This window comes from Lytechinus variegatus, chromosome 7 (assembly GCF_018143015.1).
Source record: "Lytechinus variegatus isolate NC3 chromosome 7, Lvar_3.0, whole genome shotgun sequence".
NCBI classification, from domain to species: Eukaryota; Metazoa; Echinodermata; class Echinoidea; order Temnopleuroida; family Toxopneustidae; genus Lytechinus; species Lytechinus variegatus.
In genome coordinates, this window is record NC_054746.1 from 8645042 (window position 1) to 8661461 (window position 16420).

General features: G+C 36.6%; 1 protein-coding gene across 5 annotated transcripts in view; it reads right to left on the reverse strand.

The window, feature by feature from the left end:
• Positions 1 to 16420, reverse strand: part of LOC121418367 (girdin-like) — a 90551-nt gene that overhangs the window by 17880 nt on the left and 56251 nt on the right. For all 5 annotated transcript variants that reach the window (XM_041612195.1, XM_041612193.1, XM_041612194.1 and 2 more), the window contains exons 9-23: positions 15040 to 16108; positions 13422 to 13737; positions 12339 to 12466; positions 11854 to 11943; positions 10842 to 10991; positions 10163 to 10238; positions 9501 to 9662; positions 8142 to 8405; positions 6928 to 7133; positions 5852 to 5957; positions 4894 to 5039; positions 4157 to 4246; positions 3357 to 3402; positions 2300 to 2462; positions 1356 to 1484 (exon numbers count right to left, since the gene is read on the reverse strand). In XM_041612195.1, the coding sequence (XP_041468129.1) occupies positions 1356 to 1484; positions 2300 to 2462; positions 3357 to 3402; positions 4157 to 4246; positions 4894 to 5039; positions 5852 to 5957; positions 6928 to 7133; positions 8142 to 8405; positions 9501 to 9662; positions 10163 to 10238; positions 10842 to 10991; positions 11854 to 11943; positions 12339 to 12466; positions 13422 to 13737; positions 15040 to 16108 (3141 nt within the window). The remainder of the gene's footprint in view (positions 1 to 1355; positions 1485 to 2299; positions 2463 to 3356; positions 3403 to 4156; positions 4247 to 4893; positions 5040 to 5851; positions 5958 to 6927; positions 7134 to 8141; positions 8406 to 9500; positions 9663 to 10162; positions 10239 to 10841; positions 10992 to 11853; positions 11944 to 12338; positions 12467 to 13421; positions 13738 to 15039; positions 16109 to 16420) is intronic.

Consider the following 16420-nt stretch of genomic DNA (forward strand, 5'->3'; position numbering starts at 1 on the left):
TCAAGAGGATTTCATTTCACAAGAAGAATAAATGGCACAAACAATAGGAAGGTGTAATTATAGGGGGGGACCATAACCATGAACAGAAATTGGACAAGAGGGTGGGTTTGAAAATGATAATTGAATTGTGAAGAAGTTGACATTAATGAAACATGACATGGGGATTGAGTGAAAATGATAAGTGTACAAAAATGTTCAAAAGCAGGGTTAAAAAAATAACAAAAAAAATGAACAATAAACATTGATGCAAATATGTGGGTATGGTGCCCAGCAAGCATTTCCATAGATATAATAAGTAGCAAACTGTGTCAGGATTTATTTCATTTTCAAACAAAACATTTGGCAATAATAAGTCAAAGAAAATAAATAAACATGAGTGTAACGAAAATGTAAGCATAATATTAATAATTCAAACCATCATATGGAACATGAAATCACCATCAATAATATATATTGAAATGCATGCAATTTCCACGTGACACATATACGTTTGTTGTTTTACAGTTTAATCAATTATATCATGAAATGCAATGAGATACCAACTTGAAAATTAGAATGCACTGAGAGAATTAAATTGAGCCAATTCATTCAATTCCACCCTTTTTTGTGCTTGTTATTGTGGTTGCTCAATTCATTTATTATTTCCATGTACCGACCTCAACTCCCCGCATAATAACAATAATAACAATAATAATATTAATAATATACATTTATATAGCGCCATCTATCTAGAAATATTCTATTCCGAGGTGTGATGTTATTATAATCATTAACCCGGCTTTAGCTTAAGCTGCCTTTCAGCGCTCATGCATCCCCTAAAAATCAACTTATAATCGGATCTAGACCAGACCAAAGGAAACTTTAACAAGGCCAATTCCATAAAATAATCAACCTGTTTAACAGTCAGACTCCCATTTTGTCCATTTTACCTCACTTCATAAACTCTTCAAGCCATGAGAATGTGAGAGCATGACAGCTTTTCATATACCAAAAACAAAATTGGGAAAAAAATCACTTCTGGAAATTTCCACATGTTGTGTAGCCCATAGTGCCTATCCCATATTGCCTTTATGCAAAATGACATTTTGAAAGTCTAAAATAAAAGATGATTACAGAATGGACATTTTTCCTCCTCTAAAGTTGGTATTACACGACCAAATGACCCACCATATCCCCATGCCCTGCTAAAAAAAAAGAATATGCCCTTTTGAGGTATGTAGTTGCAAAACGATAATAGCAAAGCAAAATAAAATATACTACATTGGCCCAATATCTGCAACAAAATTTGTGAAATAAATGAAAGCTAAATAACCGAATTAGTGCTATTTTTTTTATTGAGATGGTTTGATAAGTACCTTTGGAATCCGAATTTCCATCTAATACATGTGAAGGCATGGATTGTCGATTGGCTGCCGATGAAGTAAAGCTGTCTCTCTTTCTCCTAACCACTGAGTTGTTGCTATCCAAGCTTGCTCTCCTATCGTCTGTTTACAATGGGAGTGTTTAATATTAGCATTCTCGTTCTAAAGCATCTCACTCAAAGAATTACTGGTCTACATAAATGTGCTTTATGTAAAAACATTATTTTCATATGGGTAGGGTAGCTTAATTATATAATGGACTTCTAGTCTCGCGCGATAATGATAAAAAGAAAATGATTGCAAATATCACTGACAAGATGTTTCAGTAGGTTGAACACCGCCAAATCCTGATTACTTTATCATCTGTTACAGATTTGCTACCTATAATTAGGATTAAAACCATGGTTTGATTTGAGTTTCTTACAAATTTAACAATAAGGGTCAATAGATTCATAACATGCACAGACATAAAATGACTTCCAAATAAGCTATGTAGGTGTCATAAGCCCCTTACATGTTTCTTCTTGTTTGAACTTGTTTAAAGAAGTCTCAGCATGCATGCACTGGTATTATACAACTATAGAAAATTGAGGGTATAAGTTGTTCAAACACTTATATGCAAATGAAGAGATACATATAGTTTTAAAATAGATGCCTCAGACATTGTACATATATGATCACATTCAATACACAAAGGGTAGATGAGATGTTCCAAAGTGCAAAGTAGAAGTTACAATGGGTATGTATACATATGTAAATAATTATCACCATTTATAAAATGATATTCATATCACATCAGAACAAATAAGAAAATAACTTCAATGAATGCCATATTACATCTGTTACTAGTCTTTTTTTTTCAGACATGTTCATCTCATGAGGTTGAAAGATAATCACCTCGCCAAACAAAAATCCTCTCCACTCTTTCAATGTCTTACCTAATTTCTTGTTGGTTTCCATGACGATTGATCCATCGAGCGAATCGATACCGGATCCAATGGATGACGCCTCACCGAGGCTATCCTGGGCTACGTCGAGATGGTTGTCTCCATCTAACGTTCTCCTCTTCTCTCTCTCCCTGTCCTTGTCTCGTGATTTACTCTGTCAAGGTCACAATACATGAAACAAAGGCTATTTATTAAAATGATACAAACTTTCTTTCTTTCTGCATTTGGAGATCAGCCCAGCTCAAGATGGGTAATATGATTCGCATGGTAAATATCATCCAGAGTTTAAGGTAGACATGTAGTTTATCAGAGTGGAAAAAACCAAGTAATAGCCAAAATGATTGACTCAATAGACCGGTTTACTAACATATTCCAATTTTATGCATAGCAAAGGCTGCCTCTAACAACCGGAAAGCTTGCCCGAGGTTTGCCCAACATAGCAACAACTAATGCATGCAAAGTGGATTCCAAGTATTGAAATACGATTGTTAGATACAGGTTAATGGAATATCTAGTTACTAGGCCCGGAGGGAAGAAACATCCATAAATTTGACAACATTAGTAAACCGGTCTATTAAGCAATTGCATATATACAAATGATATAATTTGTATGTATTGCATGAATATATAAACACATGAATCTGAAAATAAATTGATGTTTTCAAAATGAAGCACGTCGGCTTTGAAAAGAAACATGGCACGTTTTATCAAATCAACTTGTGTAATTCACTCAATGAAAAAGCTTCCAAACTATACTGCCATAATTTGGCAAAAGGAAGCAAGTCACAAATGTATAATTTGTTGTAAAATAGCAATGTCAGTTTGTCATTTACATAGGTGTCAATGCAATTTAACAGCATATTTTCTTCCATATCTTTCATTAGAACGATCATTTCTTCCCCAAATTTTGCATGAACCATGCAACATACAAAGGGTGCTTTTAGAAATAACAATAACTCAAATTTGACAGATGTGTCACTTGCTTCCTTTTGCCAAAGTTGGGCAGGATAGCAATTACAGAAAAAAACAAAACGATGAAGTCACTTACCTTGTATATTCTCTTCATGAATTTGAAATTCAGTCCGCCTCTGGTCCTATGATACACAAGGAAGAAATAACCAAAAACAAAATCAGTAATCATAAAGCTTTCATATTCTTTCAATATATCAATGTCTATCATAATACTGCGTTATGCACAACAGTCGTCAACAATACACAGATGTGGCCTACCTTTTCTACCAAACACTCATTCTCTTGAAAACATACATATCAAAATACAGAGATCAAGAAGGCATCTTATCATAATGGCAATCGATTCCAAACTATGTATACACATAGTTTGAAATACCATATAGCCTGCGGTGCACAGCTTTATGGTTAAAGGATTTCATTTTGTTAGCTTCTTGAGATTATTTTTCACATGATATTTCATTAAAGGAGAATGAAACCTTTAGAACAAGAAAGCTTGAGTGAAAACAGAAAAATCAAAGAAACAGATCAACAAAAGTTTAAGAAAAATTAGACAAATAATGAGAAAGTTATGAGCATTTAAATATTGCAATCACTAATGCTATGGAGATCCTCATATTGGCAACGCGACAAAGATTTGTGATGTTTCTTGTGAACAACTCTCCCCATTACTTGAGTAAATACACTGCCTCTTTTATCACATCTACCAGTAGATCATGTGTTCTTTCTATAGGAGGGCATGTAATACAAATTTTTAAAGAATACATCATAGATACAGAGTTTTGGATCACCATAAGAATAAGCAAAAAGATACATTTTTGGGGTATTTTATAGTCCATCAAAGGGTAACATTTCCCTTTAACTGAGTCAAGAACATACTTCTTTGACGGGGATGTGTAACTCTTGTACTGCTCCATGATCTTGTTTTCTAGCTTCTCTTTCTGCCGTCTCATGTTATGTAGCTGATCCCTGCAATTAAGAAAACATCAATACGATAATTAATGCTGTATCTCATGTCAAAATATTCTTATTGTGGCGATGCTGCAACAAGCACTGCAACAGCATTTGGAAGGTTTTGAAATGTGTTTTTAATTTTTGTTTTCACAGAATTAAAATTTCATGGACTGATCATGTCAGCAATGTAGGTGTCATTGAAAATAATAAATCATCCCATTCTCTACCACATATTATAGCAATTCAAATATGCTTCTTTGGCAACACTATTCATTAGAATGATTTAGAGACAGTGGCCCTTACTGGTGCTATAGAAGGAAAGAGAGCATGTGAATGCCAGCGCTTGACAATCCTCTCCTGGCTTAGTGATGCGTCTGGAATACAGCCCATTGACATCATACACTGATGCCAAGAAAGAGGGAAGCAAGTTTTGATGGGCAACGTCATATCATGAAGTGCCATTAAAATGGATTGACGGTTACAACAAAATAAGTGAAAAGTAATATACAATAAGCAATGAGATTGCACAGGAAGTATCCTGGGTGTGTTAAATATTTGCGAAACATCCCTCTGATAATAAGCAAGTTGCCCGCCTGGATATCAGTGAGGAAATCAAAAGAATACAATCAAAACCAACCAACAAAATAAAGAGTACATCTTACTCTAGTTGTCTTTGCTCCTCATGGTGGAGCTCCTTGGTCTCCAGGGTGTTAACCAGGAGCTCCGAGTTCTGAGCCATCAGCTGACTCAACTGCTCCATCAGCTTACGGTTCTCCTCCTCCAGGTTGGCATTCAACTGATACAGCATCTAAATGGAGACACATCCATGTAAGTAATGTAGACCAGCAGTCTAACTGTACGGGTGCATACTCGATATCGACAATATCCAAAACTTCCAGCGTGAAGCGCACGGCATGAATTTGCCATTCACTTTGTGCACTGAACTAGGAATATTACTTCTTGTCCAGTGAAGTGTGATCTAACAACTAATAAGACTGTAGCTAGCGCTAGCCTAGTCGCATCCGCTTATCTATTGCATTTATCAATCTTGTTGTTTTACATTCCAAGGAGGAATCAACACAAAACTTGCTATTTGTGCTATCCTTCTTGCTGCATACTATTCTTACCTTCAAGCAACTGGTAATTACTGAGTCACACAAGTAAACATGCAGCGACATGCGGGAAAGTTTGGTTATTGTCGTTACCGAAAATTGAGACATACATGGAGTTCCATCTATAGAAATTGCTCATAACATTGATGATAAATCCAAAATAAAATTTAACTTATTGGTGTTTCATGGTTGTAGAGTAGACTTGACCTACCAAATACATCTTCATTTTTTTTCGGTCAAAAGAAACAAATGAGAAATAACAAAGACCAAATTTGGCATTATCCTGATTCATATCACCAGTACATTCACTTTTGTTCATTTCGTCAGTGGCGGAGACATTATTCAACTTCCATTCACTTTGTACTGTGTAAGACTGCACGCATGGAAGAAGGGTTGACTTATCTCATGATTAGGGCCCCCCCCCAAAAAAAAAAAAAAAAAGCAATTAATAAATTTCTTTCAGTCAAGTTGTTGTCCTGCTCAGTGCCTGAAATGACAGCCTTCTTACCTCGCATCTATGTTCTAGTTTAGCTCTCTCCATCTCTAATGATTGGCATTGATCTTTGGATTCAGACAGCTGACCTTGCATGTTGGTATGGTTCAACTGGTGCGTCCTGAAGAACACAACATATTTTTGTTTTTATCAAATAACAGTGAAAAGGTCAAATGTTTTAATACTTTTACTCATCACCGCTCCCATATACCCATGTAGTATGGTACAATCACCAGACAGGATCAAATTATTGGGTGCCTATAACAATATTGTACCATAATAATCAGTCTTTATACCATCATGATATTTATTCTAAATTCATCATTATTATTTCATTCATCAGGAAAATAGCTTTACTCAATATATCAATGTCAGAACTAGATTATTCCCCCCCCCCAAAAACCAAAAAAAAAAAAATAGCTTGAAACTTCTTTCAAAACTCTGTGTTAATATTAATGATAATAAATATATATGTGATAAAAGTGATAGAAAATATATACGTGGTAAACGTAATAAGAAATATATTTGTGATGCTAATGTCTACATGAACTGTGGCCGAGGGACTGATTACCATGCTCACAACAGTCATATCTTCCTTCTGTTCCCCATATGAAACCAGTGGCCCATATTCTGAAGTCGGGTTTAACTTAAACTCTGCTTTAAAGTTGTAGTTTAAGTATGGATAGCCAGTTGTTACATAAATCACTAACAGTAGAGATATCATATTTCAGCTCATTTGGCTCTCAATTCATTCATAATTGTCTAGGAAGCATGAATATATGATTGTCTTTACTATTGAAGAATCACGAAAGAGCACAGTAAATTATAAGAAACATACAACTTAATATTTTGACACTTTTGGCTTCCCATAATTTTAGCACAGAATTAGACCCTGGTCTAAGTTAAACCTGACTTCAGAATACGGGCTGGCGTATCTATGGCAATTCAAAAGCTACTGTAGTATGTCACTGAAGGAGTGCACTGGATTTATAGTTCGAGCAAATCAATCACAGATTCTAAACACATGTGCTAAAAGTGACTCAACATCTGCCACCCCCCCCCCCTCTTAAGTTCTTCAAGGGTTCACTTACCTCTGTGAACCCTTCAAGGATTTGAGTTCCCCCTCCACCCTCTGATACTCCTTGTCCATGCGGGTGTGCTTCTCCTGGAGGATGTTGTACTCCTTCTGCAGGGACTCCACGCTCTGGGACTCGGACTTCAGCCGACGGAACTTGGCCTCCTCCTCCTTGAGGGAGCTCTTCAGTGTCTCCAGGTCCTTGTATCTCTTCTCGGTCTCCTGTCAATTCAATTGGATCACACAATATCAAAGAGGGTTATGATCCTCACATCTGACACTACAAGTCCTGGAAAGAGTTCCATATGCATCCCCCACTAAAAATAACAAAAGATTGTTCAGACTTCTGGTTCGTTCACTTCAGATTTTTTTATCACTTCTTTACTATTGGTTACCTTGCTTGGGACTCAAACTCACCTCGATTTATCTGCAGTCAAGACCTTTCCCGCTATGCTAGCGAGAAGCGCTGATACTGGAAAGGGTATTTTAACGATTATCAGCCAATAGTTTGACTAGTCTTGACTCACAGACCCTTTACTGACTAAATAAACCGATGTCTATGGGCATTTACATGCATTAGATCCTGCTCGAAATTTGACGGAATAAAGCCATATTATGGTATGTGTTTCCACTTCCCCATCATATATGTTCTATATTAGGGCTAGATATATCATTCTGAACCTTCTGCATGTTTTTATTTTCAATTTTAATGGGGGGTGCATATGGAACTCTTACCAAAGTCCTATGGCATAATTGAGTGCTAGAATACTGAATTTCAGAGTCGAGTCATCCAGTTTAGTACTTTATACAAAGCAAAGTATTCAAACATAAAAATTACAGGACATCATTCTGCAAAACAAGAGAAGGAATGAAATTGTATTGTAACGAGTAGGGAATAGGCAGAAGCCAGAAAGTGCTGTTGGTATCAGGAAGATTCACAATACATAACTTCAGGGCCCTGTCTTACAAAGAGTTACGATTGATCCGATCAATCGTAACCCTATGGAAATCCATCAGTGTCATAATTTTCCTACAAAAAAAATTTCACCATGTCCTTTGTCTGCAAAGAAAAGTGCAGTGAAGTTTCAAAAAAGCAATGAATGCATGGATATACATCATAGCTAGAAAACATTTGAATTAAACATGCATTTTTGATGATGTGGCTGGCTTTCCATAGTTGCGATGATCGGATCGATCGTAACTCTTTGTAAGAAGGGCCCCAGGTCTTACCTGGCACTTCTGTTGTACATCCTGCAGCTCTCCCTTCAGATGCCTGTAGTGTGATTTCAGGGTGCCATGTTCCGAATCCAGAGACTCGTACTCTGTGGACAGTGTCTCGTGCAGCTGCACCAGGTTCTCATGGTCGTTGAGCAGGGCTTCGTGGTTGGCACTCAGCTCCTCAAAGCGATCTTTGAGCTTGTCGTAGTCCGTCTCCTGGGTGTTGAGCTTGGAGCGCAGCGACGACATCTGGGCTGAGATGGTGGAATGCTCCACCTGTGTGGATGAAGAAAATGATGACATTTGAAATAAGCCAATGCACAGTCAGCTCATGATTAACTTTTCCCAATAACCTTTCCCATGTTTCATTAGGATGAGCATTAACACTTTCAAATACAGATATTGCATAAGCTTTCACAGTAAAGCCTTCAAAGGCATGGTATACAAATGAAATGACATTTCAATGCTCATACGCAGTATACAACTGTGAACAGGCTTATTAAAGTTTTCTCACACTGAATAATTCGGAGCTTTAGATGGATCTGGCTAATTTACATTAACCCTAGCTCTGAAATAATCATGAAATCTTAAGCTGAAAATGATCACACTGAAGATCAACGACACAGATAAGCCTATGTGGGACAGTGTATTATAAAAAAAAAAACTTAAAAAAATTTGTCACATTCTCGGCAAATTGTGATTTTAAACGTTTCTACCAGAATTATTTGGCTAACATAATTTCGTCTATACATACAATCACTTCGGTGGTTATCTAATTGGATTCTTTTCCAACTCAAGATTGTTAGCTTGTTACCAAGGCTGTCATGTGTGTTTCTACATATAGATATAAACCTCAACCCTGCGGGACAAACTTGTACATGTACATGTACTCCTATCACTAAGTACTAGTAGTCATTTCAATTGTAGTTTTTGTTACAAATCTCTTATCTCTTGCCATTTTCTATCTTGCAACTTCGTGCTCCCCCCGTTTTTCTATCTATCTATTTGTCTGTCTATCTATCTATTTTTTTTTCAATATATCCATTATTCTTCTGTAATTAGTTTTTAACCACATATGTATCCTTGTATAACCTTAGTACAACCAGTTCAGCTAGAATCAAGTTTTGCTTTAAACAAACAAATAACGTATTGTTTCAATACTCAATACTGAGGGACTGTATAACAAGCCTGGCTTCCAAAGGTCTCCTCGTCTTCCTTGTCTTTATATTACTTTCCTTTAATTATTGATATTTGTTGCTTTTAAACGTTTTTGACATATGCGCTAGCATATAATTCTACATGTATCTTGTTATATGTTACTTTTTCAAGGAGGATCAATAAAGTTCATTCGTTCATTCACTTGTAGCATACCTGTAACTTGGCATTCTGTGCTTGCAGAGACATGTTCTGATCCTGCAGGGATTCAACCTTGTTCTGGAATGACCTACAGTCTGACCTCAATGTCTCTGATTGCTTCTCAAGATTCTGAACCTGAGTCTGCATGTTGGTGTTCTCGGCAAGGAAGGTGGCATTCTATGGGAGAAAGAAATTACAGGTAAGAATTTACAGTACCGAACATACACATCGTAAGGTGACAAAAGAATTTATATGCAGGAATATATTGCAGTATCTGAAGAAAAGACTTTCGTGAAAATCCAATAGGTGACAATATTTATTTATAACAAAATTAGATTTTTTCATGGCCTGAAATACTTAAAAATAATGCAAACTGCAATAACTAAGTTGAACTGATTCAAAACAATGTATATTGTATCTGAACACTATCTGGTAATCAAATTGTCAGGAATATCAGATGAATGTACTATTTCTTTGACTCATATGCATGGGAAATGTATTAAAAAGAAGATTTTTTTCACGATTTTAAGACCCCCCCCCCACACCATCCCACAAACGTTCAAATTTCTTTGAGAGCGGCTGCTGTAGGCAAAGCTGATGTACTAGTAATGACAAACGAGTTCAGATGACGATTCTAGAAGGGGCTCTTCTAGACATGATGAATAATACCACATTACCTTTCTTTCAAGCTCTACTAAGTGATCTTTCATCTGCATGATCTGTTTTGCTTGAACTCTGTCACTGTCAGATCGTCTGAAAATGGAAAAAAATATATATGTATTATTTGATTAATCACTTAGGATTTTTATGAATGCAAAATATGATGAACATACTAATCTAAACACAGAAATGTGTTGTGGGGATTTCTAATGTAATTTCATGATCAAAGCTGTGTGAGTGGAAAGTAAGCAAAGCATGAACAGCAAAATACCATATCTCTTTTATAAATTCTTAAAAAATGCAATTAAGAGTGGGAAGCTCCATAGACAGAATATTTCATTTTTCATCCTGTTAACTATTCTCATCAAATTGTTCAAGTTGATATTCCATTTTTCGTTTTCATAGTCATACTGCCTCTTGGAAAGGCTTTTACCTTTTACTCAGTTTTTTTTACTCAAAAACTCTCATTCTCATCTTAGCAATCAATGGTGATGAAATCATATATGGCAATTCATACAAGCTCTACTTCTTTTTTATTAGGTTATAAAGAGGACTGCAGAAAGATTAAAAGAGAAAGAGAGAAGAGAGACACAACCCTCTGTATTTCAGTTGGTAGTTTTTAAGAGGAAAGAGAGATAGAGAAATAGAGAAAACACAGCCCTCTTTATTATTTTTTTAATATCTTCAATCACTCACTTGACTTTGGCTTCTTGTGTAGTATTGGAAGATGGAGATTTGGCACTGCTAGTCTCTTGCACCAGTTGTTCTTTGACTATTTCATTATCTATTTTGATCTTCTTCAGCTCATCAGTCAATTGCTGATTCTTACTCACCGCTGATTGGAGCCTGGTGAGAGAGAATAGGATCAAAGGAAGGATATACCACTTGAGGATCAAAGGAAGGATATACCACTTGAGGTTTCCTGAAGAATGAGTATCAAGTATTTGCCTTAGTTTGTATTTAATATACACAATATAATATCGTGTATTTACCGAGGGTAGCCACTTCAGCTCTATGAGATGGTCTTCCAGAAGGCCCAGCTTAACACGTTATTATTACCCCTCATAATTATATGCAGAGTGTGTAGTTTGATAGCAGAAGATCCCTTTTCTCTATGGTATGAGTTGGCCAGGGATTAAAGCCAAACCACCCAATCCACTGATAGAAACTAATCCAATATACCAGTAATTCTATCCAATATCTGATAAAATGCCATTTCCTTGCAGTAATAATAAAGCACGGCATCAACTAGCAATGATATAACTGATATCCAGTATGAAGTGGGTTTAGTGTACACAGAGATGGTCTAAATCTGTGCTAAAATTGTATTAAGTTGTATGTTTCTTATAATTTACTGTGCTCTTTCCGGATTCTTCAATAGTGAAGACAATCATCTATTTATGCTTCCTAGAATGATTTGAGAGCCAAATGAGCTGAAATATGATATCTCTATGTAACAATTGGCTATCCATACTTAAAACCACAACTTTAAACCTGAGTTTAAGTTAAACTCGACTTCAGAATACAGGCCATGGACTCCAAATTTGTATGAGCAAACAAGGAATCTCATTTACATGTATATTCGAGATCAGAAACTTAGCTGAAATTCCATTATTCATTAATCGCTTTGAATTATAACAACTGATATCTAAATTGAATTGAAAAATATATTTGTTATTGCCTTTTTTTTTTGTTGAAATGAACTTACTTTGTTTCTAAAGTGTTGATTTTATCATCCTTGATGTCCATGCTTTTCTTCAATGTGTCTTCCATTCGGCTTTCCAAGTCCTTATACCGACTGTATTTGAAAAATAAGTAGCATATACATGCATACATGTATGTATGTAACAAAAAGAATGAGGCATAAAAACTTTTCATGCTGCAAGATAATCAGTAAACATATCATCTATAATATACCTTTTTATCATCTTTTCTTTTGTTCATCATCTTCATATTTTTTTTCTTCATTTGATTCGTCTGTCTTCATTGGGTAAGGAGCTTTAATCAATTTCTTCTTTTTTTGTTCATGGAAACCTATGTTTTACAATATATACTTTTTAATAGCTTTCTCAAATTTCATGTTATTACATTTCTTTGTTAAATGGTAAATGACAAATAATATGTACAGACTAATAAAAAACAAAGATTTCGGATGATTGTCTGAAGTGCAAAGAAGCAAGTTTTCTAAGATACCTTTCATCTGCAGTGAGCTCTCTTTGGAGTAACTTCTCTTTATCTAATCCAATGCGATCCAGTTCTGAGGTGAGCTTCTCCAGGTCATTGCTCAGTTGCTGAGTTTTGATCTTTTCATTCACAAGTTCCTGAAAGCAAGAGAGAGACAATGCACATGAAAGCGAGATACAGAGAAAATGCATTTAAATGTATATGAAACTCATATTGAATAAAGGGTATAATATCAACCGGCCTTTGTCTGTCTATGGAAGATTTCAACCTTAAAAAAAAATAATTGAATTGAGTGTCAAAATCTGTCAGGTTAAATGGAGGAAAATTTCCAAAATGTATATGAAACGCATATTGAATAAAGGTATAATATCAACCGGCCTTACTCTGTCTATGGAAGATTTCAACCTTTAAAAAAATTATTGAATCGAGTGTCAAAATCTGTCAGGTTAAATGGAGGAAAATTTCCAAAATGTATATGAAACTCATATTGAATAAAGGGTATAATATCAACCGGCCTTAGTCTGTCTATGGAAGATTTCAACCTTAAAAAAAAAATCTTTGAATTGAGTGTCAAAATCTGTCAGGTTAAACGGAGGAAAATTTCTAAACGATCCTTTCAAAATGATGATAACTGTTAAAATAAAACCTAAGACAGTGACTAACTCTCATTCAGCACTATCAAAGATTTTTAAAAGCAATAGGAACATGTGCCTTTTTATAATCTCAGTTATATTGATTAGCAGTATATCTAGATAAATCATTATCCCATTGGTTCCACACAAAATGATTTTTCTTTTATTTCAATGATAATTTGAACCAATTAGAGCCGACTTTCTTAAAACTAATGCCACCTATGTTTGAAACTGATAATTTGACATAAGTATTGTTGTCCTATTCTTGCTGAAAAAAAAAGTGTAAATATATAACAACAGCACCAACTATCCCACTCCTGAACCTCATATAAATGCTACAGTCATCTCAAAAATTCTAACTGAAAACTTATCAACGGTATGTCATTGGTAATAACATAACAGCTAGGATTGGTCTGGAGTCATATTTTTGGTGCGACTCTAGCACTGAGCCTACACCTACCTCCCTGAGTGTGGCAAGAGTCTTTTTATCGATAGTAGAGTGTTTAAGTAGCTCCTTGTTCTCCCTTTCCAGTTCCTTGGCCCTGTCCCCGGATCCCTTGTTCTTGCCGACCGTCTTCTGCAGGAGCTTGTTATCCTGCTCCAGGCTTCCGATCCTGGCATGGGCCTTGTCCAATTGCTGGTCCCTGGACTCCATCAGACCCCGCAGACGCTTGATCTCCTTCTCCAGGTTCTGCTTCTCCTTGGTGAGGTTCTGCTGCTCCAGCTCCAGGGTCTTGTTGTCTTTCTCCAGCTCCTCCAATCGCTTCTCACTCAGACTGTGAATGAGGGGCAGTGGAAATGATAGAATTGAACTCCATGCGACATAAAATGTTATCAAATTCAAATGTACAATATAGCATACTAAGACATGGAATGTATCATGACATACACTGTAGTGGAAGGAAAAGAAATGCATGATCATACTGAAAAGGATGAACTTCCCTAATAATAAAATTAATTTACTACAGCAAACCTGCCTATCTCTTAGGCCTGAAGTAGTTAACTCAAGTGAATATTAAATTTACAAGGTTTTTATACATTTTGTCACCCTAAAAGAGCCGGGTTATTTGGACCCATCTCACAGCCAAGTCAGCGGAATCTGCCCCCCCCCCCCCCCGAGATCCCGGCCATCGATCGTACGTGCGCCGCGAAAATTTGCACAGTAAATCTACAAGGCTGTATGATTAATTTTTCTGTAAAAAAAAAATTTTTTTAATGAATGAATTATGCTAATTTATGCATGAAATAAAACATTTGCTCTAATTAAATTATTAAGCCCCAAAATTGCTACTTTTTTTATTCACAGACTCTTTGTGGGATTCTGATCGAATGTACATTAAACAAAATTGGTATCGTAAATTTTTAATGTATCTACTGTTTTTTTTTTTCTTATGTATTTCTCCATTTTTTATTTTACTTTTTGTTTATTATTACTTTTTGATGGAAATTGTTGCAGACTTAATTTTGACCATAAACATTGGATTTGTACATCAATTCACGTTTTTGAGCAATTTTGTTCCGTAATTTCGTAACCGCGTACCCGGGCATCGCAAATTTGGTCTCAAAAGTTGCCCAATACTTGAAAGTAAAAAGTCAGCGAGCGGCGTGGTCAAAAATTCCGCGCTGCGGATTAATCACAAAAAATATAGAGGGGGCGGATTTTTTTTAGGGTTAAAACAGAAATTATTTGAAAAGAGGAGATTCTAGGGTCAACAACTTTGTTTGAAAGCAGCAATCACTGCTCTAAATATGAATAACTGACAAACTATAAAAAAAACCTTGGGGGTGTTTCACAAAAACTTAAATTTGACTTACAGTCATGCTCAGTGCCGACATGCACATGGTATTTACCACGCGACCTCAGTGATTTAATATGCAGTAGCACCGTGTCCTTTGAGCATCATTTGACCAATGCAATGGTGCCTTTTATACAGCAAACAACTATGAAATTAAAAGCCAAACTAAAATCTTTATGAAACACCCCCCTCCCCCCACCACTGATATTATAATTTCAATTAGTAACGACTAACCATCAGCTGGAACATTATCTAATAATATAAAAGATAGGGATTACTTACCTGAGAGCTTCAATTTGTTTCTTCAACCTCTCCACCTCTGCCTCCAGGTTCTCATTCTCCCTCTCCAGCTTGTGTATGGTCTCCTTGTTGAGCTCCACTACCTTCTCCACCCTCCTCTTCTCGTTGCCTAGCTTCATATTATCCACCTCCAGCTGTCCCACCTTGTCCTGCACCGTCTTGATCCCCTCCACCATGTTCTGGAGCTGTCTGTTCTCCCTCTCGCACTCCTCCTTATCGTGCTCCATCTCCGTGATCCGCGTTGCCATGCCCTTCATGGCATCCAGCGACCTCTGCAGGGTCTGGGTGTCCGCTTTCAACCTCACATTCTCATTCTCCAAGTGTTCCAGACGCTGGATGCGGACCTTGGCGGACTCCAGCGCCCGCGTCACCTTGCTTGTCTCCACCTCCAGCTCTGTGTTCTTCTTCTCCACCTCGTCAAACTTTTCACACATCAACTTCAGCATTTCAACGTTCCTCGACAGTTTTTCCTTCTCCAGTTCCAGAGCCTCATTGCTCTTTTCTAAGTCCTCAATCCTGTCTGTCCGCTCTTTCAATCTCTCCAAGGATTTCTGCAATTGCTTTGTCTCGTGTTCCGCTTTGGACAGTTTACTCTGATTATCCATCATGTCTTCCAACAACTTCCTGTTCTCCTTTTCAACATCCTGTATCCTCTGGTCGACATCCTTTTTATTTCTTTCCCTCAGGGTTTCTATCGTCCTTTCCAACTGCTCTTTCTCCGCGTCCCATTCTTTCTGATACCTCTCTGAATTCTCCTTGATGGTCAAGATGGTGTCGTCCAGAGCCTTCTTTTCTCGCTTCAGGACACTGTTCTCCTGTTCAATCTCAAGATGACCAGACATCTCCTTGGAGCTGGCCTCTTGCACTTTTTCAAGCTTCCGGCTGAGTCTTTGATTTTCCTTCTCGACCTCAAGGAGCCGAGTCTGCGCTTCTAACCCGGCAGATTCTCGCATTGTTTCCATCTCGCGTTGGAGTCTTTGACATTCTTTTTCTAATTTGAGCACTTTACTTGAAGCACTATCATTGCACTCTGCTGATAAGGATGCAGCAGCTGTTAAATTTGGACAAAATCATTAAAACAAATTGTTATTCAAGCATAGTTCCATAAAAAAAACCTCAGTGATACAGGAATGAAATACTTTTCATAAGAGTATATCAATTGGTTAACTGTAAATCAGACAAAACACAGATCCAGTCCAGCAAATTTTGAAAGAGGGGGTGAACTGGAAGAAGCATTGCAAAAGATAACCAAAAGAATAAATTGAAAGTGCATTGAACCTCATTTCGTCATTGCTTTATGACTAGAATAAACTTTAAAAGACCATTATTTCACTTTTTCTTTAATCCAGCATCTTTTGAAAAA